Genomic DNA, 23,046 nt, shown 5'->3' on the forward strand with positions numbered 1-23,046 from the left:
ATTTCAGATCAGCGAACAGGGCAACATATGCTTGAATTTTGATTTCATTCCATATGCTTGCTACGATTTCCTTTCCATTTGTTTGTGTTCGACTGGTTCTGTGTATAGTTGCACTGCCACTGTATGTAGATTTGTGTACCATAGCAATAGTAGCATCAATGCCCACACGATGGCTCTTGTTCTGTGTGCAGTGCTAGCTATCAACTAGAGTATCTCAAATGTGTAGCAATGATACACTGGAGTATACAGGAAAAGGTAAATCAACAAAACAATCAGAAAAATTGTTTTTTCAAGAAACAAACAGAGGATCAGAATTCTGGCTTGGTTTTCTCAAATGAGAAATTATAGCGCTCAGTATGTTCATTGTCGATCATCTGGGGAAAGGGTCATCATATCCTCTGGAAGTGTGCAACACAGTTAAGATAACAAAAAAGCACAAAAAGAACCAATTTTGATAAGAGGCAACAAAAACAAGCACCACAAGACATTCGGAATCATTTTTTTCTGCATAAATGGAGGATCAGAATTCTGGCTTGGTTCTCAAATGAGAAATTATAGCGCTCAGTATGTTCATTGTCGATCATCTGGGGAAAGGGTCATCATATCCTCTTAAGTGTACAACACTGTTAAGAGAAGAAAAAAGCACAAAAAGAAGCATCAACGTAAAAATAAATAATCTGACTAAATAGGAGGATAGTGGGAATGGCGAAGTAAAAACCTTAAGAAATTAAATGTAAAAGAAAAAAGAAACTTATCACTTGGTCAAGGGGCAAAGGTTACATCAGATCTCCAAGGTGAAAAAGGGTGTGACATCACAGAGATGACTCAGATGCAAATTACCCATTAAAACTTGTGACTCCTCACCTGCTTCCATCCTCCTTTTTACTACATCCCCAAAAGAAATTATCAAAAATCATCTATAACCTGAAATTAGCAAATTTCAGGTCAAAGCTTCGTTTCATCGCCTGCTGCTCTCGGTTAACCTTTGTCAAATACGCATTTAAATCACTTTGGTGTACACATACATATCATTTTTACATTTTTAAAAAGAAAAAGTAACACATTAAGCTTGAGATAGACGCGGGAGATGATCAGATAGAGCTAATACAGTTTGAGCCATCATGGCGGCCAATCAAACCAATAGGGAAACAATTTCGTCATCACTTCATCTCCACACACACAACGCACCGGTAGCATCACTGAACAGATTTGATTTCCCTCCCCTCTTAGAAATATCAATCCAAATCGAGACATATGCATCGAAGGCTAGAAAGACAGGAAAAAAAACTAGAAAAAAGCAAAACAATCTGAAACGGGCAAACGGCAACAAAGAAACTAAAAAAAATGTCGACTGCTTGAGGGAGAGATTTGGACGGAGTGGTGGGCGCATCAGATCTCCAAGGTGAAAAAGGGTGTGACATCACAGAGATGCCTCAGATGCAAATTACCCATTAAAACTTGTGACTCCTCATCTGCACCACCACCAATCCATGCAACAGCACCACCCCCACCAAGCAGCGATACCAACGCAAACCAGGGATGATGGTAAAATAGGATTTCGAAGAACTTGAACAAGCGGAATCGACGAGAAAGCCAGAGAGCATATAACACTACTATATCTGGAGACCGAAAGCTAGAGGACGAGGATGGATAGCGATAATGAGCGACTGCGGCGGAGGGAGGTCGGCGGCGGCGTTTGGTGCTTCCGTTCCCATACCCTCACCTCACACGGTAAATATATACAACAAGGTCTACTAGGGTTTGAGAGGAAAGGCCGGCGGCCGCGCCGACCGTGATGCCGGGATGTCCGACGCGTTGCCGCTGGAGCAGGCCGGCGGAGCGTGGCGGCCCATGGGACATTCCCAGCCTAGGCCCAAGTGGGATTATGTGTTCACTTTTTGCCGCCATCCCGGTTCGCTAATCAAGCTTCTCAATCTCAATTTATTTGCCAGCCCACCAAAACGGATTATGTGTTCACTTTTTGCGAAACTGTGTTGAAGTAGTCCAATCATCATATCATAGATTGTAAGTCTTTTTAGCTATGTCATAAATCAAGCTTCTCTAGTTTTGACTATATCTAAAAATATAAAAAACATCCAGATCGGACAAGATTTATTAAATACACCATGAGATATATATATTTGAAAATACAATTATATTATATATTTAGATGTATGTTCTGATAATGAATTTGTATAATATAATATATACATTATAGATGTATATTTGACTTAGAACAAAACTAAAACTATTTGAAAACAAAGGAAGTATTTTTTTGTGATTATCGACAATTTGAATAAGGTACTTCATTCCAAATTATAAGATGTTTCGAGTGTTTCTGTTTCTTGCTTCTCTTGTGCACTAGCTATCATATTTTTTTTACTTAAACCTTTTCAAGTGCAACAAGTTAAAATGGGTTATATTTAATATATTCTTCACCCCAAAAAATCTATTTTTTTAAGCATACTACATTTATATGTTTTTTTATGAAAAATATTCTTTTTTGAATCAAGATACAAAATACGAGCCAAATGATGTCTCAAAGTCATTCTAATTCATCATCAAAATGAGAGAATCTAGATCTGAAAAACGTTTGTACGAGAATCTAGATCACTAACAAACTCAACCCATGTACATAGCAAAATTTATATATCTAAAAAAGCTAAAACTTGTTATGATTTGGATTTTTTTAATTTCATTACTCAACTGCTAACAGATCGTTAGCAACAATTACACGAACGTTTTCAGAAATAGAGCTTATAATTTGCTCTCTCCCTAAGTACACAGATAACCCAACACAACCAACTCATGAGCGGCTCTATTACAATCTCGCCCTTTAGACGAACACTCAAAACTAATGAAAACGAGAAGACACTAGTGTCTTAATCTTAGCTATCAACACTCCCACAATAGCATCATCTTCGCATCTATCTTGACAATTAGCCGACCAATGCCCAAATCAATTGCCATTTGTATACCCTAGAGATAGGCATTGAGTTCGGCCTGGAAAAGCATTCAGCAGATAATGCTGGGTATGGGGCATCCGTCCCGCCCGGACGGTGCCAATGGTGGGCCACAACGTAGCCCAACAACCGTATCTTATCTGCTCATCCACTTGCCCCCAACCATTCTAAAAAAAGAAAAAACTCACCTCGCCTCAGCGCTGCGACCATGCTCCACTGTGCCGCCTCCGCAAAGCGCTCTCCACCGCGCCTACCTCTCCGTCGCGCCTCCACTCCGCCGACCGGCATCTCCTCCGCACCAGAGCACGGCGGGCCGTCTTCCTCCCTCTCCACCGCGCCTCCCGCTCGCCTCGGGCTTCTCCAGCGCGTGGACCCGCCGCAGCCTTCTCCACGGGACCTGCCACGACCTTTTCCACCGGAACAGCGAGCTCTACACCAGTGAACTCCACGCGCCGACGAGCCTCCATTCCCAAGCATCAAGGAGATGTTGCGCTGAAAGCGCACGCTGCAAACGTATGTTTCAAGTGTTTCTGATATTTCAGAGGTATGTTGCAAGTGTTTTCATATGGATGTTGTAAAAGTAGATTGGGATGTTGCATATGCTGCATGTGTTTCAGAGGTATGTTGCAAGCGTTTGTTCAAGGTGTTTCATCTGTTTTCAGACGTATGTTGCATGCTTTTTGATTTGGATGTTGAATATTTTTCACACATATGTTGGAAGAGTATGTTTCAAATGTTTTCGCAGTTTCATTCTTATGTTGCAGTAAGTATTCATGTTGTAAATGTTTTATTTGAATGTTGCATATGTTTCACACATACGTTGCAATTGTATGTTTCCAATGTTTCATCTGCTTCACACTTATGTTGTACGTGTGTTCATGTTGCAAGTGTTTCGTGTTTCAGAGATATGTTTACAGAGTCACGAGGGCACGTCCCGAGCGCTGGGGGAAGGGCACAGCGAGCCGGGGGCCGGCAGACGAGGCGCACGGCACGCGTTAGGTCCTGGGGACGGGGCGTGCTCATCCTCATCCGGGCTCCCGTCTATGCCAAGAGCGGAGGAGGTCAGGGGGAAGAAGTGGTGGGGCACAGTCAGGGTGCACATGCGGGGCGAGGCAGACGGGAGCGGGTAGGCATGTGGGGCGGGGCGAGGCAGATGGAGGGACGGACATGCGCGTGCAGCAGTGGCAGGCGCGGGGAGATGGGCTGGGGCAGCACCATTCGCGGGGCATGTGGACGCACTCGCCCATGATCTATCTTTCCCCTTCCTGATACGACCACATCGCCATCACAGTCCTAGATCAAGAAGCCCCAGCTACCCGACACTGAGTTGGGCATAAACGACGCGTCAGCAATTGAGCTTTAGGAAGCCTGACACGGTGGCTTGCTTGCTCCACTTTTCGTTTCGCCGAGGGGGTCCGCTGGCAGTCCCTGTGTTTCCTTCCAGGTCTGAAATGTTCTCAGCCGCATACGAATTGGATTTTGGAATTGAGGGAGTACTTCTCATGTACCTACAGTCTACATAACACACGAGGCATTCGGACCCTCAAATATTCTGCTCTTATTCCTGTAACTTCTCTTAGAGGAATATTCTTATAAATTCAGTAGTATCACAATCACCAGTTAAGTACGGGACCTTTTCAATCAATACTGATCGCTTGGACGTATCACCACTTACCTACGGGACCTTACTCATCGCTTGGACAGAGTGGTAGAATGAAGGCCTTCTTAGTACTGAAACCATCGCAACATAAACGAGGATAGCAAAGGCACAACACAAAACCATCGACTAGGTGTCTAGGTACCTTGTTTGTAGCAGCAATGTGGAATAACAGAAGAGATGATACAGATTTACCAGAATATATTAATAGATAATAATGGCATAACAGTAAAAAAAGAAAACTATAATAACAGCTCTGATCCGAGCACATTCAGCCGAAAGATCATTTCAACAGTGCCAAATGCCAGGAACAAAATATCCAATCCAATGTTTCCCACGAACTCTGTTTACTGGCATATTGCTGTCGAACACAATAAAAGAACAAGTCCAGCAAGATCAACCACAACACTAGAACAGTTCAGAAGCCAGGTGGAGAAGAGGAACTGGTGTGGCTTCCTTACTGCTCACCCGGCGTAGTCTTGATGATATCAGAATCACCTGAAAACAGAATACAATCACTCTTCATATCCATATTTTGATCAAAACATCAAATTGACCTGTAATATGGAGGAGCCATTTACCGGGATCAATAATACTGAGGCAGCAGACACGGAAGTATTTTCCACAGGCTGTTCCCAGGTCAACATTGTCTGGAAAACGAGAAAATGGAGTTAATTTCAGAACTGTAGCAAAAATAGTTAATTGCTTAGATAAACACAACCCTATCTCAAAATACAACGATAGGAACCAGCTATGCACATCATTTAGTTACTCCTCTTAGCAATTACTTGACTTACCTTAAAATGTAAATTCTTGTTAGAGGCAGAGCCATAAATATATTTTTTGGAGCCAATTAGTAACAATTATGCATTCAAAGAAGCCAAAATGATCTTTACCAGTTGATTTTTGTTTATTAACTTGAGCTTTTACATGCATATATGAGGTTGCAATGGCCCCTAGGTCTATCACTGATTCTTGTGCTTTTCTGCAACTGGCTAGACATTCCAAAATATATTTAAATCAGGGTCTAAAAGAAAAGGTACCATGCCTACTTACAGTTGAAAATTCGACATTTCACTAGATCATATGCAACATCGATTAAAGAACCAAAAGTAAGAGATGCTAACTTACTTCCATGGAAGTGGTGGACTGTGACCTTAGCCAGCATAGCATAGTACTCAATTTCAGACTTCCGGAGCGGAGGGCAGTTGTTAGCAATGATAACTAGCTTTGCTGTAAATCAATAGATTGATTTAGGCTTATTACAGGCATGCTATATAACAAATGATAGTGTGTGAATTCTATTGTAAACGACATACAGTAAAAATTTAAAGCAAGCATTGTCATGTGGAAGGAACAGTTAGGCAAAGCAAAGGAGTCCAGTTACACCATCTAAAAGACTGGAGATGTTCAAAACAATTGTACACAACATAATCCACAAAAACACTATAAACCAAAAATATAAATCAGTCAGAAGATATCCCCACTCATGCTCAACCGGTAATATGATGCACAGGTACCATATATGCACCACGCGGGGAGGATCATAATGGCGTTGACTCATACACAATGGCCATCAAAATTCATCCATTGGTAATCACTTTACAATGCAAAACTCAAATGACGGCCACATATTTAGAAATAGCTATAAGAATACATAGTTACTTCAAAAAAGAGCAAGCAGTAACAACAGGCATTGTGTACAAGCTAACAGATTAAAAAGCTAAGGAATCCATCAGAACACTAAGAATATTGATACCCCGAAGTATATTGAAAAAGTAAATCAACAAAAGAATTGTTTTTCAAGAAACAATCAGAGGATCAGAATTCTGGCTTGGTTTTCTCAGATGAGAAATTATAGCGCTCAGTATGTTCATCGTCGATCATCTGGGGAAAGGGTCATCATATCCTCTGAAGTGTGCACCACAGTTAAGAGAACAAAAATGCACAAAAAGAGGAATCAATTTTGATAAGAGGCAACAAAATAAGCACTACATGAAATTCAGAAACATTTTTTCTGTATAAATGGAGGATCAGCATTCTGGCTTGGTTTTCTCAAGTGAGAAATTATAGCGCTCAGTATGTTCACTGTCGATCATCTGGGGAAAGGGTCATCATATCCTCCACAGATAACATTAAGGTATAAAGGGGAAAAATATTCAGACAACATGTCAGTACTCTTTTGTATGTACTCACAACAAAAATTAAAGAAAGTATTGTCATGTGGAAGGAACAGTTACGCAAAGAAAAGGAGTTAAATTACAGCATCTAAAATACTGGACAGGAGATATTCAATACACAACACAATCCACAAAAACACTATTAACTTAAAACATAAATCAGTCAGAAGATATCCACACTCATGCTCAACCAGTGATATCAGGAACTGGTACCATATATGCACGACATGGGGAGGATCATTGTGGCATTGACTCATACACAATGGCCATTTTAATTCATCCATTGGTAATCAGTTTTCAATGCAAAACTCAAACGACAGTCACATTTAAAAATAGCTACTAAGAATACATAGTTACTTCAAAAGAGCAAGCAGTGACAACAGACTTTGTGTACAAAAGTAACAGAAAAAAGTAAATCAACAAAACAGCCAGAGAAATTGTTTTTCCAAGGAACAATCGGAGGATCAGAATTCTGGCTTGGTTTTCTCAAATGAGAAATTATAGCGCTCAATATGTTCATTGTCGATCATCTGGGGAAAGGGTCATCATATCCTCTGGAGTATGCAACTCAGTCAAGAGAACAAAAAAGCACAAAAAGAAACATCAATTTTGTCAAGAGGCAACAAAACAAGAACTTCACACGAAATTCAGAATCATTTTTTCTGGAAAAATGGAGGATCAGACTTCTGGCTTGGTTTTCTCAAATGAGAAAATATAGCGCTCAGTATGTTCACTGTCGATCATCTGGGGAAAGGGTCGTCATATCCTCCACTGATAACATTAAGGTATAGAGGGGCAAAACATTCAGATAACATGTCCAGAAAAATACATTGTCCAGAGAATATTTTGGTGGGCGTCCATGTAGCCACAAAGTTATAGTAGCTGAGGTCATGAACCCAATGCCCTATTCTCCTTCTCTCAAAGTCGTATTCCCATTGTGACATGTAAGACTGTTCACTTAGGTTGGACTGAAAAAGGTACAGTACATCTGCATAATCATAATGCAACACCAGCTAGAGAGCAACAACATAAGCCCATATGAACAGGATAGCGAAACTAATGGTTATCACATATGCCCATACAGTGGGCACTTCTCACTTCTAAGGTGAGCAGTAAAAAACAACTACATGGACACGTCCATAGGAACGGATTGACCATCCCACGTGATTAATCTACGATCTAGTAACATAAGCATACATCCATGGGCACCGATTCACCTTCCTAAAGAGTTAATCTAAGATCCATGAAACATATAACAAGGGAGAGCTTCCTTACACTTGGAGTTCCTGAGGGTCCTGAGGACAGTCTTGTAGCCGAGCGTGTACTTGCCGCTCTTCATCACAAGCTGCAGCTTGTTGTTGATGTTGTCCGTGGACTTCTTCTGCACAAAACACACAGCAGACAACGAAAAAACAGAGCTTAGAACAGAAATTGCAAGACTAGAAACGCAACCAGGCAGAATGCAGCAGGTTCCGATGCCATTCTGCCGCCCGGAAGACGGCGGCAGATCGACAAACAGGTGGGAGAAACGGGGGCTTCATGGCAGAGATACGGAGGAGAGATGTGAGAGCGCGGGGCATGGGATCGTTACCGTCTTCTTTGCGGCCACCATGGTTGCGCCCCGAGGAGGACTGACGGCGTCGAAGCGGCTTTGCGCGGCGGCGGCGGCTCCTTCTCGGGGATGACTGCGAGGCGGAAGGGAGGGTGCTAGGGTTTGGTTCTTTATAGAGTAGGGCGCCTGAGGGTTTGCCCGCTGTGGGCTTTGTAGAATGGGCTTACATTACAGGAGTTCTTTGGGCCCTGTCGCAGAATATGGTTGCAACTTCTCTCTGTCCCCTCCTTCCAAGCTCCCTCTACGTTCAAAAGAACCAAAAACTTATCTCTTTCCCTCCAAAAAAAATATTTCTGTTTTTTCTGGTAGAAAAGAAACTGCAAGACAGCCCATCATGTTGTGAATATACCCCTAGTGAAAGGTAATATATATTCCTATGTGAAAAATAATATATACATTATTTATATATACATACATGAGCCATTTAAGTTGTTAGAATGGAAAGAATGACCAAGAGGGATTTTATTTTGTGCATAATCCATCGTTAATAGTCATGCAATTTCCTCCATAATATTAAGATCATATCAAAATCTTGTGGACCTTGATATACATGTGAGCCCCGCATGTACTTTCCTAACAACTTACATGAAATGAATTGTCTAAGTTCGTACCATAGTGGATGTCTAAGCAATACGATTCTAAAAAAAATACTCCCTCTATTCTAAATTATATGATGTTTTGGTTTTTCTAGATACATAGTTATTGTGCACTTAGATATGTACTATATCTACAAATATCTAATGTATCTAGAAAAAAGCCAAAACACCTCATAATTTAGAATGGAACAACTTTGAAAAGGGGTTTTATAACCTGGTTAGACTTGTAGTTGACACACCATTTTGTGTGCATGGGATATTTGTAGCTTGGGGCATATTTGCGATTTTAGGTACAAATATATAGTCTCTTTACAATTGTGCCATCCTTGCTCTTCTTCGCCTTATACAGATTTGGTCCCTCTATCATTTTGTTCTTCTATTTGTGCTGCTTTAAACAACATAAAAAGAGTGATAATGACTGAATGAGCTAAGGTTAGGCATGTCAGAAGATGGGTTCTTAGCTAATTTATTTTCCGAAGCTTTTTGTTGGCCTCTTGCTCGTTGATCAATCGATGCTAAGCTTTAGCATTCTTATAATTCTACAAGGGTTCTATAAATTTGTACCCTTCTTTCGTATGTCCACTATCCTTTACACATACACATATTGATATAGCGAGTCCTTAAATTAATGTTAATTGTTAGAAAACTTGCAAAGGTGTGTGTGTGGGGGGGGGGGGGGGGGGGGGGGGGGGGACCCAACCTCGTTCCTAAAAGGGCTATTACTGTACCAAGTGAAATAATATTTGCAACAAATGATTAACATAGCGCTCTAATTGTCAATCCTTGATAAATCCAGTGATAGCTATTTTAATCTTTACTGTGCAAATTTTCTCTCATTGAAAAAAAACTGAAGAGACAAAGCTGGAAGAGAACCCCGACTATACCTTCTGTATATAGAGAAGTTGTAATAAAATAAAATAAAAATGTATACAAAATATTAATAAATGATCAGGCGAAAGAGATGTTTGCATGGTCGATAGCATATACATCTTTTATACTCAAAACTGTCAAAAGTGTCATATTTGTTACAAATTACAATAAACTACTATCAGTAAATACAATACTCATGAAAGCAAAATTAAAACTAAATACTCATGATAAGTTTCTTTGTATGTATGGATAGATTTTTTTTTTTGAAACAAACGTATATTTCCCTTAAAAAAGGGTGGTTGGGCTCAAAACTATCAGGCAACACGTGACCTCAGAGCTGGTTTGCAGCAGCTCTCAACAGTCAATCCTCCAGTTCCAGTTCCAGTTCCGTCGAAGCCCAGCCACCGCGAGTGAGCCGCGCGCTCCATCTCCATGGACGCCTGCTCTCTCGTCCGCCGCCATCTACCACGGCCACTACAGCTCCCGCTCCTCGCGCCTTCAATTCCCAGCCGCCGGCGCCACCGCCGCGTCGCCACCGCCGTGGTCCGCTGCTGCTGCTCCGCCGCCGCGGCAGACCACCACCAGGAGCGGCCCTGGGAGTGGTACGACCGCGCCATCCAGTCCTACGCAGGGTCCGACCTGGCGCGCTCCCTCGGCCTCCTCGCCGACATGCAGGCGTCGGGGGCGCGCCCGAGCGCCGGCGCTTACGCGCGCCTCATCCGCGCGCTGTCCCGCGCGGGGCGCGCGCTGGAGGCCGAGGCGCTCCTACTCGAGATGCGCCGCCTCGGCCCGCGCCCGGACGCCGCGCACTACAACGCGCTCCTCGAGGGCCTGCTCGCCGCCGCTAGGCTCCGCCTCGCCGACTGCCTCCTCCTCCAGATGGCGGACGACGGCGTCGCCAGGAACCGGCGCACCTACACGCTCCTGCTGGGCGCGTACGCGCGCGCCGGCCGGCTCGAGGACTCGTGGTGGGTGCTCGGCGAGATGGGGCGCCGGGGCATCCGCCTCGACACCGCCGGGTATAGCATGCTCGTGCGGCTGTACCGGGACAATGGCATGTGGAAGAAGGCCACCGACCTCGTCATGGAGATGCAGGAGGTTGGGGTGGAGCTGGATGTTAAGATCTACAGCGGCCTGATCGATACTTTCGGCAAGTATGGACAGCTAGCGGACGCACGCAGGGTGTTTGATAAAATGCGCACCGAGGGCGTCAAACCGGATATATCGACTTGGAATGCCTTGATTCGATGGCATTGTCGGGTGGGGAACATGAAACGTGCTCTGCGGTTCTTCACCTCCATGCAGGAGGAAGGGATGTACCCGGACCCAAAGATATTTGTTATGATCATCAGCCGGTTGGGGGAGCAGGGGAAGTGGGATGAGATCAAGAAGCTGTTTGATGGCATGAAGAATCGAGGTTTCAAGGAGAGCGGTGCAGTGTATGCAGTATTGGTTGACATTTATGGGCAATATGGCCATTTTCGTGATGCACGGGAGTGTATAGCTGCTCTTAGAGCTGAGAATACGCAGCTTTCACCTCGTGTGTTTTGTGTCCTTGCCAATGCTTATGCTCAACAGGTCAGTCTAACTACTAAACTTGGTTTAAATCAATTTTGCCTCATGGCATGATAGTTTTTTCCACCATATTTAAACTGAATATAGTTGCAAATGCCTTTGATTACATCCTAACATTGTATGAAAGCATGTTGCAGTAATGCTGTAAACCTTGAATAAGGATTCACAGTTTGTTATTTGAGAGAATAAGATGCACCATTTCTGGCTTTGGAAATATTTTCTTCTGTTCTTTTTAGAATATAAGATATACCATTTCTAGGTTTGCAAACATGATATTCTGGACACTGTATCCACGACATCTGTAAATAATTAACTGGATCTCGGACATCTTTGTTTATCTGGTCAGTACTCAGTACAACACCTGATATTAATAAATCCTGACGAAGTTGATAGGCATTGCTCTGAGAAATAAAATAGCAGTATGATGAGTCATGACAAGCAGTGCTGCATTTATCTATACAGAAGTTATATGACTGAGCTGATGTACTTTCCCCCTTCTGTTTCAGCACTGTAGCTGGACCAGGATTCTTTAGGATATAGTGCATTTGAGAACCGACATTCAGTTTTTTGTTAAGTACAATTAATAAGCTTGGCCCATTGCAGTAGGTCAATGCCATACAACCTTCAACCATTTTCTGCATTTGCCTTTTCCTAAGGGGAGAGAGGGTTAATTTGTCAGTAGAACATCGATATCTGCCTGTCCTTGTGCACATGTTTCGACCCACGTGAATCATGTTGGCTGCTTACTCAAGGAGTCAAGGTGTTCCCTTTCTCTTTCAGGGGTTGTGTGAACAAACTGTAAATGTACTTCAGTTAATGGAGGAAGAAGGATTTGAGCCAAACCTTGTTATGCTGAATTTGTTAATCAATGCTTTTGGCACTGCTGGAAGGCATTTGGAGGCACTAGCTGTATTCCAGCATATCAAGGATAGTGTATGTACCTCATCTAGAAATGAGATGAAAATGTTTTTTTTTTCAAATCTTGTTTCAAGTTTATGATGTTTTGCTTTCTTTGCACTCCTATGATTACCTGTTCTTTTTTCTTAGGGTATGAGCCCAGATGTTGTGACATACACTACGCTTATGAAAACATTCATGAGAGCAAAGAAATTTGAAAAGGTCTGCCACTTTATCTCCTTTTTTTTGTGAAATTAGAATAGCCACGCATGGTAACATGCACAGAACCTTAACTGTTGGTAATGATTATGAAAGGTCTTGTTTTCAGCTCTTGAATATAGGCTTCAAAATTTTGTTGTTTTTTATTAGGATGGTAGAATATGAAATTAACTGATCTTATTGTATGTGCCAGATTAATCTGAAAACATTGAAATAATTCTGCTCTTGGCTTGAGTAGGTATCTGAAGTATACAGAGAAATGGAACGTGCTGGATGCACTCCAGATAGAAAAGCCAGAGAAATGTTACATGATGCAAATGTAGTTCTGGAACAAAGAGGATGTAAGTATTTCATTTCAGATGACCTTGTGCTTTAAGGGTGAATACAATGGATGAGTGATGATGTATGCAAAATGCTTTGACAGGTATCTATTGAATTTGGAATCCTTGCTATTGTAATCGGTCCATTGTCAATGCTTGTAACTTCAGGGACCCCACCTCCCTTTTTGCTTACACATGCATGATGCAGAGCAAACACAGGGTAGGCGATTAGTTTTACACCTTGATTTATACATTGTCCCTTCTCTAGTTTTCCTATTCTGATAACACTACAATATGGATTATCATTCTTGCATTAAGTTGTTCCAAGCTCCAAGTAGGTATTTCAGTTTCTTTTACTTATTTTTCTACTGCTGGATTTGATACAAAAAGTAGCTGAGATAACATTTTGATTAGACCATGGAAGTCTGGCCATCAACTTCTGTGGTTAACCATGCAATATGTAAATGTTGCTTTGCCATGTGCCCATGCCCATCACTATTTCCATTTCAACTTTGAAGGCATACTTTTTTTTTCAATATATCAATTAATGCTTCATCTCTACTTTAAAGGCAGAGTACGAGTCTAACTGTGTTTCATCATACAGATTGAATGTTCCGGTACATGCAGATGATCCTGTACTGGTATTTTCTCCAATGTTGGGATGGTTATGGCATCAAACCAATAACTCTGTATTTCCAAGGCTCCTGAATGTTTACGTTGAACAGAAGAGTGAAAAAGGTATGAAGCTTACCAGTGCTGGTTTTCGCTTAAACAAACTAGGAAGCATTACTTACATTACTTTTTACTGTTGTAGTGCAGGATAACCGAGTATAGTTTTCACCCTTATACTTAGTCAGGGTTATATTCACAGCAAGACTATCAGGCATAAACATAAGTATGAATCAGAAAATACACTTAGCCATGAACAGCGAGAAGACACTCTGAAAGTGAATTACATCAACGTTGTCAAAGTTCCTTACAAGTTGCTTTCTTTCTGAATCATATATTAGGAATTTGGTGTGAGTGTGACGAGGAATTGCTGAAAACATTAGGTGTTTTGATTGTTGATTCTTATGTAACTGTATCCAAGCAGCTACATGGCAGCTTATGTAATCAACTACCAAGTGGTAGAGTGTATACAACTGTATATTCACTATTTATAATGCCAATCGTAAATACTTTAAATTCAAAGTAGCACAGACCAATTATGATTCAGTCCTAATAAACAGACTGTAAATACTTGATGGCTTGATGCACTATTAAAATTAGAATAGCCAAGTGTAAATATTTGATTCTGTCCTGGTTACTGAATTAACTGCACCTAATTCCACGCTGTTATTATTGAGTTTATTTATTATGGGCTTCATCACTTATAATTTACACAGAATGAAAAAAACGCATGATCAAACCTTTTTCATCAGAATTGTAGTTCCTCCATTCATATATTACCACTGATGGACTCCTTACATACTTGATCAGATCGTAAATTTTGCTTGATGCTAACAATAACATAAAATTAAGAGAGAGAAAAACAGCATTCTTTTGTGACTCTGATAGAACGAGTAGCAAGATAAGCATTTTGATAGATTTATCGCCATCAAGACAGTCAATGGTGTGAGCTCCTTATGTCTTGATTCAAAATGCTCTATGTTGCCTGCAACATTAGAATTTGTCACCTGCAACATTAGAATTTGTCGCGGTGGGATTTTGTGCATCCAACCAGAATTTGGTAACCTCATATTTCTTTTATCCCAACTGCATAATCGATGCAGTTGATCTGACAAGTGGACACCCGGTCTCGGCACCTAGGTTAGGCGACTCGAGAGGGGTACCCAAGTCGACTAGGGTTTTCCGTTCTCCTCTTGTTCCTTGGTCAGATCTTCTTCCTGGAGACTGTCCCTGTGTCCACAATCCCATACTCCATTCGTGTCCACGTCAGATTCTCCATCAGGAGTCCAGACCAATCTTCTAGCAGGTTGCTTTTTTGGGAGGCCAAGGCTAAGGTTCTTGACCCTGGTCTGCCATTGCGGAGAATGTGATCGGCCTCCTGGAGAAGATGAATCTATCGGCAATGGAGAAGAAGAGCATCAGGCTGGGCGGTGCGGTTATAGGATCGCAGCGGGGCGATCCGCAAGCGGTGGGGAAGGTCATGGTTGAAAAAACGTGCTGAGTGGAATCCTTGGAACTTTCCTGTGGCAAGATCTGGTGTCCTCTCAGGGGCGTTGAGTGCAAAGATCTGGGGGAAACTGATCCCTCTTCACTTTCCTGCAAGGGCCGGTGAAAAGGAGGCTCTGGAGGACGGTCCGTGGATGTTCGGGAAGGACTTGGTGGTGATGGCGGAGTTTGATGGCGCCAAAACCATAGATGAGATTGAGTTCAACTCAATTCTGATCTGGGTGAGAGTGCTGAAAATGCCCTTGGGGTTGATGAACAAGACGGATGGGGAACTGATTGGTGAGATGATGGGGGAGGTCATGGAAGTTGATGCAGATGACGCTGATATGGCTATCGGCTTGATGAGGAGGGTTACTCTGGATCTAGGCAATGGCCAGGAAAACACGAAGTGGCTTCCGTGGACAAGCAACTCGGGGTAGTTAAGCTGGGGGAGTGGTAGCAGGAGAGGCATTGATGCACCGAGCTGGAGGAAAGATGTGGTGTTGAGGGTAAGAAGGGCGCGAAAGGCGTAGAAGAACAGGAGCTTACCAGTCCTCTAAAACTGATGCCCCAACTGAATGTTCAGGGGTCGCCCAAGAAAGTTATGTTCAAGGACAATACCAATGTTGGAAAGTTCTGTCAATTGCCAGGAACAAAATGAAAACTAACAGATCTAACCCGAGGAGCACATTCAGCATAAGATCCATTCAACAATGTCAATTGCCAGGAACAAAATTTTCAATCCAAGAAAATATTCCCACGATCTGTTTACTGTCAGGTAAATTCTGTCGTAACACAATAAAGGACAAGTCCAGCAAGAAAATCCACTACAACACTAAGAGTTCGGAAGCCAGGTGCCGAGTACTACTGGTGTGGCTTCCTTAATGCTCACCCGGCGTAGCCTTGATGATATCAGAATCACCTGAAAACAGAACAATCACTCTTCATATCCATATTTTGATCAAAACATCAAATTGACCTGTGATATGGAGTTGCCATTTACCAGGATCAATAATACTGAGGCAGCAGACACGGAAGTATTTTCCACAGGCTGTTCCCAGGTCAACATTGTCTGGAAAACAACAAATTGCAGTTAATTTCAGTACTGTCGTATTGCATAGACAAACACAACCCTGTCAAAAAAACTATGCACATCATTTAGTTATTCCTCCAAGCAAAGAATGGTAGTCACTACCTTACAATGTAAATTCTTGTCATGGACATAGCCAGAAATATATTTTCAAGGGAGCCAATTAGTAATAATTATGGGTTTATGGAAGCCAAATTGATCTTTTCAGTTGATTTTGTTAATATCTTGCATTAAGATGCATGGGGTGACATGGTCCCTAGCTCCACTGATTCTTGTGCTTTTCTGCGACTGGCTAGACATTACAAAACAATACATGTAAATCAGGGGCTAAATGAAAAGGTACCATGCCTATTGACAGTTCACAATTCAACATTTCATTAGATCATATGCAACATCGATTAAAAGAACCAAAAGTAAGGGATGCTAACTTACTTCCATGGAAGTGGTGGACTGTGACCTTTGCCAGCATAGCATAGTACTCAATTTCAGACTTCCGGAGTGGAGGACAGTTGTTAGCAATGATCACTAGCTTTGCTGTAAATCAATAGATTGATTTAGGAATATTGCACGTTATATAACAAATGACACTGCACAAATTCTATTGTAAAAGGCAGACAGTATAATTTTGTATGTACTCACATCTAAATTTAAAGATATATTGTCGTGTGGAAGGAAGAGTTAGGAAAAGCAAAGGAGTTTACATTACACCATCTAATAAAAAACTAGACAGGAGATATTCAAAACAATTGTACACAACATATTCCACAAAAACACTATAAAGCAAAATTATAATTATAAATTAGTAAGAAGATATCTCCACTTGTGCTCAACCAGTGATATCATGCACTGGTAACATATATGGACATGGGGAGGGGATTATTATGGCGTTGACTCATACACAATGGCCATCTAAATTCATCCATTGGTAATCAGTTTTCAACGCAAAACTCAAATGCCAGTCACATATTAAAAATAACTATTTAAAATACATAGTTACTTCAAAAGAGCAAGCGGTGACAACAGACTGTGTAACCTAACAGATGAATGCAGAACACTAAGAATATCAATACATCGACATGTGAAGTGAAACAACAAAACAATCAGAGTTTCAAAAAACAATCAGAGGATCAGATTTCTGGCTTGGTTCTCTCAAATGAGAAATTGTAGCGCTCAGTATGTTCATTGTCGATCATCTGGGGAAAGGGTCATCATGTCCTCTGAAGTGGGCGACACAGTTAAGAGAACAAAAAAACACAAAAAGTGGCATGATAAGAGGCAACAAAACAAGCGTAACATGAAATTCAGAGTCATTTTTTCTGCAGGGATCAGAATTCTGGCTTGGTTTTCTCAAATGAGAAATTATAGCGCTCAGTATGTTCACTGTCGATCATCTAGGGAAAGGGTCATCATATCCTCTAGAGTATGCAACTCAGTTAAGAGATCAGAAAAAAATACAAAAAGAGGAATAATTTCGAAAAGAGGCAACAAAACAAGCACTACACGAAATTCAGAATCATTTTTTCTGCATTAATGGAGGATCAGAATTCTGGCTTGGTTTTCTCAAATGAGAAATTATAGCGCTCAGTATGTTCACTGTCGATCACCCGGGGAAAGGGTCATCATATCCTCCACTAATAACATTAAGGTATAGAGGTGAAAAACATTCAGATTCAGATAACATGTCCAGAAAATACGTTGTCCAGAGAATATTTTGGTGGGCGTCCATGTAGCCATATCATTATAGTGGCTGAGGTCATGAACCCAAGGCCCTATTCTCCTTCTCTCAAGGCTGTATTCCCATTTTGACATGTAAAAAATGTTCACTTCAGTTGTTTGTTCACTTCAGTTAGAATAACAAGAGGTACAAGTAACTCTGCATAATCATAGATGCCCCTACCAGCTAGAAATCAATAACATTAAGCCCACATGAACAAGCTAGTAAAACTAATGGTTATCACATCTATTCATAGAGTGGACATGGCCAATTCTAATCTACGGTGAGCAGTAAAGAACAACTAGACCATCCCACAGGATTAATCTACTACCTATGATCTAGAAACATAGGCATACATCCACAGGCACCGATTCACCTTCCTAAAGAGTTAATCTAAGATACAAGTAGCCTTACGCATGAAACAGAATAACAAAGGAGAGCTTCCTTACACTTGAGTTCCTGAGGGTCCTGAGGACAGTCTTGTAGCCGAGCGTGTACTTACCGCTCTTCATCACAAGCTGCAGCTTGTTGTTGATGTTGTCCGTGGACTTCTTCTGCACAAAACTACCAACAACGAAAAATTAGAACAGAAATTGCAAGACTAGAAACGCGAACAGGCGGAATGCAGCAGCATGCCATACTGCCGTCCGGAATACGGCAGCAGATCGACGGGAAAGGTGGGAGAAACGTGGGCTTGTGGCAGAGATACGGGGGATAGATGTGAGAGAGCGGGAGATGGGTACCGTCTTCTTTGCGGCCACCATGGTTGCGGCCCGAGGAGGAGTGACGGCGTCGAAGCGGCTTTGCGATGACTGTGAGGCTGAATGGTGGGGTTGCTAGGGTTTGGTGCTTTATAGAGTTGGGAGCCTGAGGGTTTGCCCGCTGTGGGCTTTGTAGAATGGGCTTACATTGCAGGAGTTCTTTGGGCCCAGCCACAGAATATGGTTGCAGCTTCTATCTGTCCCCTTCCAAGCTCCCCTCTACCATGTTGTCCACCCTATTCTTGCTGCCTTCCTGGAGCAGTTGAGCTGCCAGACACCTGAGAAGAATCTGTTGCTGTGTATTTCGCATTCTTTGTAGGTTTACCAGAGCCTGAAAGGGTGCCAGTAAATTACCAAGAATTATTTTCTTTCTTGGTCAAGCTACTTCCTGTCTTGAATGGTCCTGCTGAATCTTTAGGGACAGTCATCACCATTGGTTTCTTTATCTGAGGCGTGAAAAATGTTGATCCAACTGGAAGTTCTGCTCAGTTTCATGCATCTGTTCATCATTGTATTGCCCGCAGAGTTTGGGATGGTCACAGCAACAAGCCAATAACTCTATATTTCCAAGACTCTTGAATGTTTATGATGGACAAAAGTGTGAAAAAGGTATGGGGTTTACCAATGCCGGTTTGCACTAAAGCAAACAATGAAGCATTACTTACATCCATTTTACTGTTGCAGCACAGGATAAACCGGTATTTTTTTTGTCTTTGTACATAGTCAGGGTTATGGTTAAGGCAAGACTATCTATCAGGGATAAAGATATGAAAATTTGAGTCATGAACAGTGAGATGGGTATAGACATTGTGGAATTTCCTCACGTTGCTTTCGTTCTGAGTCATGAACATATCTGGTTATTGCTGAAAACATTAGGTGTTCTGGTTATTGACTTTTGTGTAACTGGATCCAACTGTATGTAGCTTATGGAATCAGCTATCTATCAATTCAAGTGGTAGAGTGTAGATAACTGCATCATCACTATTTATAATACCAATTGTTTAATTTACTCTGCTTCATATATCACATTATGCTGCTTAAATTCTGTATTTGTGCTAAAAGGCTGTATATTCAAAGTAGAATCAAGCAATTATGATTCAATACTGACAGCTTGTAAATACTTGATGCAATACTAAAATTAGAATAGCCAGGTGTAAATAGTTGGTTCTCTCATTTTCCACAACGGCAGAGCCAAATTTCATTACTTGAAAGCAACGAAATTACATGAGTTTGTAAACCATAAAAAACAGAAAGAAAAACGTCTTAGCGAAACGGCCCCCTTGGAATGAACACAGAGGGTTCAACCAATGGGCAAATGTGACCTACGCAGCCAAAACACCGCTAGAGAGCAACACATAGCTGTTCGTCTTAGCGTTTGCCAACCAACAATTCAGGACACTAAAGCTTATTACATGCCCCTCATGGCAAATTCAGACTTCTCTTAAACTGCCTACAGAATATCAGCAAAAACAATGCGCCACTTCGAATGACGAGCGTCAGACAATTGTCATCCAATAGTTGGTTCTCTCATGGTTACTGAATTAACTATTGCGCTCAATTTCAGTGTTATTTTGGGCTCCATTGTGCATAATTCATACAGAATGACAAACAAAACACACGATCAAACCTTTTTCACAATAGTAGGTTCTCCATTCCTATACCACCACTCATGTAATCCTTACATACTCGATCACTTCATAGATTTTGCTTGATCCTAATAATATGACAAAAAAAACAGCATTGTTTGTTGTTTCATGACTCTGCTTCTTCTATATAGAACTGTAAATTTTTGACAGTGGGACAACTGGCGAGGAAGACAGGCAAAAGCAACGGCGTATGCTTGAGCTCATTTGAGCTCCTCATCGTCTTCGCAATCACTGAGCAGGTCGTCAATGGCCTCAACATGCGTCATGCGCGCGGAGGCCTGCTTGACCCAGCGCGCCATCTTGGCGGTCTCCCTGCTGACCTGCACCTGGTCCTCCAGCGCCTTCCTGAGCCGGCGCTGCTGCTCCCTGAACTCGGTGGCCATCCTCCTGCTCTCGTCGCCCCAGTCGCCGGCGTCGACGCCGAGGACGTCGCCGGACCCGTGGTGGACCTTCTTCTTGGCCTTGGCCGACGTCCTCTGTAAGGGCTTCTTCGGGGAGAAGCCGAAGCAGCACGCCTGGCGCGGCGGTGGCGGCGAGGGGGAGGCGGAGGAGGACTCCCTCCCCCTGTTCCGCTCCCGCAGCGTCGGCCGCCCCCGCGGCCCTGACCCGAACAGCCGCTCCAGGTCCTCGGCGTCGTGGACTGCGGGTGCGGGGACCGGGGCACGAGCCTGCCGCGGCGAGGACTCGCCGCCGTTCGTCTCCGCGTCTCCCGGCAGCGGCGGCGGCGTGTCTTCGTGGACCGCGGGGGCCCGGTGATGCTCAGGCGGAGCAGGAGCGGGAGCGGGAGGGTTGGGGCCGCGCAGAGCGGCGGCGGGGCCCGGCGCGGTGACGCTGCGGGTCAGGGTCCTGACGGGTGGCGGTGCGGCGGGCGAGGGGAGGGACTTGAGCTTGCGGAAGCGGGTCTCGAGGCTGGACGGGAGCGCGGAGTCGTCGGCGAGGTGGGCCGTGTTGAGCTTGGCGATCTGCTCGAGCGCCACCAGGTCCGCCGCCTCCGCCAGGATGGCGTCCACCGCCGACAGCTTGCCGCCGCCCGAGTAGTACGCCATGTAGGCCGGGCGGTGGGGATGGGGAGAGTGAGTGAGCTAGGGTGAGAGTGCGGCGCGGATGTGTGCTGGGAGAGCGAGGGGAGCGGAGGCGGCGTCCGTTCCTTTCCTTGTCACACGCCCGGCGCGTGGCGGTGAAGAAGCTGAAGACCGGTTGTGATGTGGTTGTAGGGCCTACACGCCGCGGGCCGCGGGCTGCGTCAAAAGGTGGGACCGTGGGAGGCTTCAAGGAATGGAGGCCCATAATGCGCTTCTAGTCTGCTGCGGGAAGAGTCTATCGGGATGATTTAGATGGGCTTTTCACCCGTTGCTAGTGCTTCCTTTCCCGTGCAGCCTTGGATTTTCAATCAAACATGAAATATATATCGTGTGCATTTCGCGTACTGCGTTTGGCAGCCTAGCTTGTGATAATGGGCCGTGATTACTCAGTTTCTGTGTTTCTTTCTTTCCTGAGCTCTGTGTTCCAGAAAAAGCCCAATTTAGCGTGTTGTGTGCTGGTCTTGGACATACGTAGCAATTATCAATATTCTGCTAAAAAAACGTAGCAGTTATCAATGTTTTTTTTTTGAGAAAACCGGGTTTATATTTTATTCATAATTTTTTGTGATTACAGCACTTTCCTTACAAAAACACTCTCGAAAGAAAAATAAATTGTACTCTAGTCCTTGTAAGCTCCTCCCGGTCTTCCTCGCCGCCTGCAGTCGGAGTACGCAACTTGAAGCCGACTTCCTCCCCGGCGAAGAAACAAAGTTTTTAGTTGCCGTCTTGAGCAGCACATCGGATCCGACATGATTTGTCGACGCTGAACGACCCGGCTGAAGAAGATGCGAAGCACCGTGAAGGAAAATTGAACCACCAAAATAGGTGGGAACTAAACACCAACCCGATTTGACTTCATCTTGGTAAACTAACCTCCCAAGTTCAACGCCAGAGAGACCAGCATCGCCGACGAAGACAAAGGTGGGGCAAAAAGACCCAACGAGATCTAGAGCTCCAGATCCAGGGAACTCACACCAAAACGGCTCATCGGTGGCACCAGAAGACTCACCAACGAGGCGGAGAAGAAGCCGGAGACACTTATTCCACCACCCGCAGCCCCGCCTCCAACCTGCGAGCACTGCTGGGATCTAAACTACCTATACTAGATGGGTATATGTACAACGACCACCTCAATCTCCGTTCCCCATCCTCTCCAGCGTTGATCCGGCCGCCGGAGTGGAAGGGGAACGGAAGAAATCGACGCCGGACGGTGTTCGCCTCCTGGTCGCCTTCTCTCAACTGTAGCTAGGGAAGGGACGAGAAGAGTCGCGAGCTCTGATTCATTCCTTCCTAGCAGTTATCAATGCTGCTGATGTTTTCCAACCACATGCGCGTGGCTGTTGCAATGAAATAAAAAAAAAGAATAGAAGTGGGCCAATAAAACACTAGATGGTCCAGGAAAGAAAAAAGGAAGAGACAGCATTATGGCCCATCAAGCTCATCACCCGTCGTTGCCCTATGCCTGCCTACAGCCTTTTGTGGTTTTGCTACTTTGTTCAGCTACACTGTGTTTCCTTTCTCGTGCAACCTTTGCACCTTTTCCGTAGCGCGTTTGGCAAAGCTAGCTTATAATAATGGGCCGTGATTTACTCACTATGTCTGTGTTTCTTTCTTTCCCGAGTTGTGTTCCACGAAAGCTCAATTTGGCGTATTGTGCCTTGACAATAATCAATACTCCCTTCGCCCCCCTTGTACGGCGCCTTGACAATA

At 43.4% G+C, this 23,046-nt stretch overlaps 3 protein-coding genes and 12 non-coding genes across 21 annotated transcripts; 1 reads left to right on the plus strand and 14 right to left on the minus strand.

Moving 5' to 3' along the window:
- Positions 1–303: 303 nt before the first annotated feature.
- LOC136530089 (small nucleolar RNA Z103) lies at positions 304–399 on the minus strand. Its single transcript, XR_010777592.1, has one exon. It is a non-coding gene; the product is annotated as a small nucleolar RNA Z103 (small nucleolar RNA).
- A 116-nt stretch (positions 400–515) lies between these two features.
- LOC136530092 (small nucleolar RNA Z103) lies at positions 516–609 on the minus strand. The gene has a single exon (XR_010777595.1). It is a non-coding gene; the product is annotated as a small nucleolar RNA Z103 (small nucleolar RNA).
- Positions 610–773: 164 nt separating this feature from the next.
- Positions 774–873, minus strand: LOC136530185 (small nucleolar RNA Z101). The gene has a single exon (XR_010777675.1). It is a non-coding gene; the product is annotated as a small nucleolar RNA Z101 (small nucleolar RNA).
- A 212-nt stretch (positions 874–1,085) lies between these two features.
- On the minus strand, positions 1,086–1,171 carry LOC136530187 (small nucleolar RNA Z102/R77). The gene has a single exon (XR_010777677.1). It is a non-coding gene; the product is annotated as a small nucleolar RNA Z102/R77 (small nucleolar RNA).
- A 210-nt stretch (positions 1,172–1,381) lies between these two features.
- Positions 1,382–1,481, minus strand: LOC136530182 (small nucleolar RNA Z101). Its single transcript, XR_010777671.1, has one exon. It is a non-coding gene; the product is annotated as a small nucleolar RNA Z101 (small nucleolar RNA).
- Positions 1,482–4,801: 3,320 nt separating this feature from the next.
- LOC136527966 (large ribosomal subunit protein eL30) lies at positions 4,802–8,522 on the minus strand. The gene is made up of 5 exons (XM_066520838.1): positions 8,392–8,522; positions 8,076–8,181; positions 5,752–5,853; positions 5,202–5,270; positions 4,802–5,118 (listed from the first exon to the last, which is right to left on the minus strand). The coding sequence occupies exons 1-5, from the start codon at positions 8,410–8,412 to the stop codon at positions 5,078–5,080; spliced, it is 339 nt and encodes a 112-aa protein (XP_066376935.1). The 5' UTR covers positions 8,413–8,522; the 3' UTR covers positions 4,802–5,077.
- Positions 6,437–6,532, minus strand: LOC136530091 (small nucleolar RNA Z103). Its single transcript, XR_010777594.1, has one exon. It is a non-coding gene; the product is annotated as a small nucleolar RNA Z103 (small nucleolar RNA).
- On the minus strand, positions 6,649–6,744 carry LOC136530104 (small nucleolar RNA Z103). Its single transcript, XR_010777606.1, has one exon. It is a non-coding gene; the product is annotated as a small nucleolar RNA Z103 (small nucleolar RNA).
- Positions 7,260–7,355, minus strand: LOC136530093 (small nucleolar RNA Z103). Its single transcript, XR_010777596.1, has one exon. It is a non-coding gene; the product is annotated as a small nucleolar RNA Z103 (small nucleolar RNA).
- Positions 7,474–7,569, minus strand: LOC136530097 (small nucleolar RNA Z103). The gene has a single exon (XR_010777600.1). It is a non-coding gene; the product is annotated as a small nucleolar RNA Z103 (small nucleolar RNA).
- Positions 8,523–10,221: 1,699 nt separating the features above from the next.
- Positions 10,222–19,678, plus strand: LOC136529046 (putative pentatricopeptide repeat-containing protein At5g36300). 7 transcript variants are annotated; one of them, XM_066522098.1, is made up of 8 exons: positions 10,222–11,456; positions 12,234–12,386; positions 12,501–12,572; positions 12,808–12,910; positions 12,994–13,109; positions 13,494–13,627; positions 18,928–19,217; positions 19,293–19,678. In XM_066522098.1, exons 1-5 carry the CDS (start codon positions 10,311–10,313, stop codon positions 13,002–13,004), a joined length of 1,485 nt encoding a protein of 494 aa, XP_066378195.1. In that variant the 5' UTR covers positions 10,222–10,310; the 3' UTR covers positions 13,005–13,109; positions 13,494–13,627; positions 18,928–19,217; positions 19,293–19,678. The 7 variants fall into 7 exon arrangements, with proteins under 7 accessions (XP_066378195.1, XP_066378194.1, XP_066378193.1 ...); XM_066522097.1 differs by having other exon boundaries at positions 18,928–19,678; XM_066522096.1 differs by lacking the exons at positions 18,928–19,217; positions 19,293–19,678 and adding an exon at positions 13,704–14,160.
- On the minus strand, positions 15,764–18,649 carry LOC136526595 (large ribosomal subunit protein eL30-like). Its single transcript, XM_066519213.1, has 6 exons — positions 18,591–18,649; positions 18,262–18,401; positions 17,159–17,166; positions 16,566–16,667; positions 16,047–16,115; positions 15,764–15,965 (listed from the first exon to the last, which is right to left on the minus strand). Exons 1-6 carry the CDS (start codon positions 18,609–18,611, stop codon positions 15,925–15,927), a joined length of 381 nt encoding a protein of 126 aa, XP_066375310.1. The 5' UTR covers positions 18,612–18,649; the 3' UTR covers positions 15,764–15,924.
- LOC136530095 (small nucleolar RNA Z103) lies at positions 17,256–17,351 on the minus strand. Its single transcript, XR_010777598.1, has one exon. It is a non-coding gene; the product is annotated as a small nucleolar RNA Z103 (small nucleolar RNA).
- Positions 17,454–17,549, minus strand: LOC136530107 (small nucleolar RNA Z103). The gene has a single exon (XR_010777608.1). It is a non-coding gene; the product is annotated as a small nucleolar RNA Z103 (small nucleolar RNA).
- Positions 17,667–17,762, minus strand: LOC136530103 (small nucleolar RNA Z103). Its single transcript, XR_010777605.1, has one exon. It is a non-coding gene; the product is annotated as a small nucleolar RNA Z103 (small nucleolar RNA).
- Positions 19,679–23,046: the final 3,368 nt, after the last annotated feature.

The sequence above is a fragment of the Miscanthus floridulus genome, chromosome 19, assembly GCF_019320115.1.
Source record: "Miscanthus floridulus cultivar M001 chromosome 19, ASM1932011v1, whole genome shotgun sequence".
Taxonomy (NCBI): Eukaryota; Viridiplantae; Streptophyta; class Magnoliopsida; order Poales; family Poaceae; genus Miscanthus; species Miscanthus floridulus.

Excerpts from the sequence above, each read along its gene's own strand:
- LOC136527966 (XM_066520838.1), bottom strand. The coding sequence starts at position 8,412 with ATGGTGGCCGCAAAGAAGACG. Across the intron at positions 5,854-8,075 it reads GACCCTCAGGAACTCCAAGT|CAAAGCTAGTTATCATTGCT; the intron begins GTAAGGAAGCTC and ends ATTGATTTACAG. Across the intron at positions 5,119-5,201 it reads CCTCAGTATTATTGATCCCG|GTGATTCTGATATCATCAAG; the intron begins GTAAATGGCTCC and ends TTCTGTTTTCAG.
- LOC136529046 (XM_066522097.1), top strand. The coding sequence starts at position 10,311 with ATGGACGCCTGCTCTCTCGTCCGCCGCCATCTACCACGGCCACTACAG. Across the intron at positions 11,457-12,233 it reads CCAATGCTTATGCTCAACAG|GGGTTGTGTGAACAAACTGT; the intron begins GTCAGTCTAACT and ends TTTCTCTTTCAG. Across the intron at positions 12,573-12,807 it reads GAGCAAAGAAATTTGAAAAG|GTATCTGAAGTATACAGAGA; the intron begins GTCTGCCACTTT and ends TGGCTTGAGTAG.
- LOC136526595 (XM_066519213.1), bottom strand. The coding sequence starts at position 18,611 with ATGGTGGCCGCAAAGAAGACG. Across the intron at positions 16,116-16,565 it reads AGTCCACCACTTCCATGGAA|ACAATGTTGACCTGGGAACA; the intron begins GTAAGTTAGCAT and ends GTTGTTTTCCAG. Across the intron at positions 15,966-16,046 it reads CCTCAGTATTATTGATCCTG|GTGATTCTGATATCATCAAG; the intron begins GTAAATGGCAAC and ends TTCTGTTTTCAG.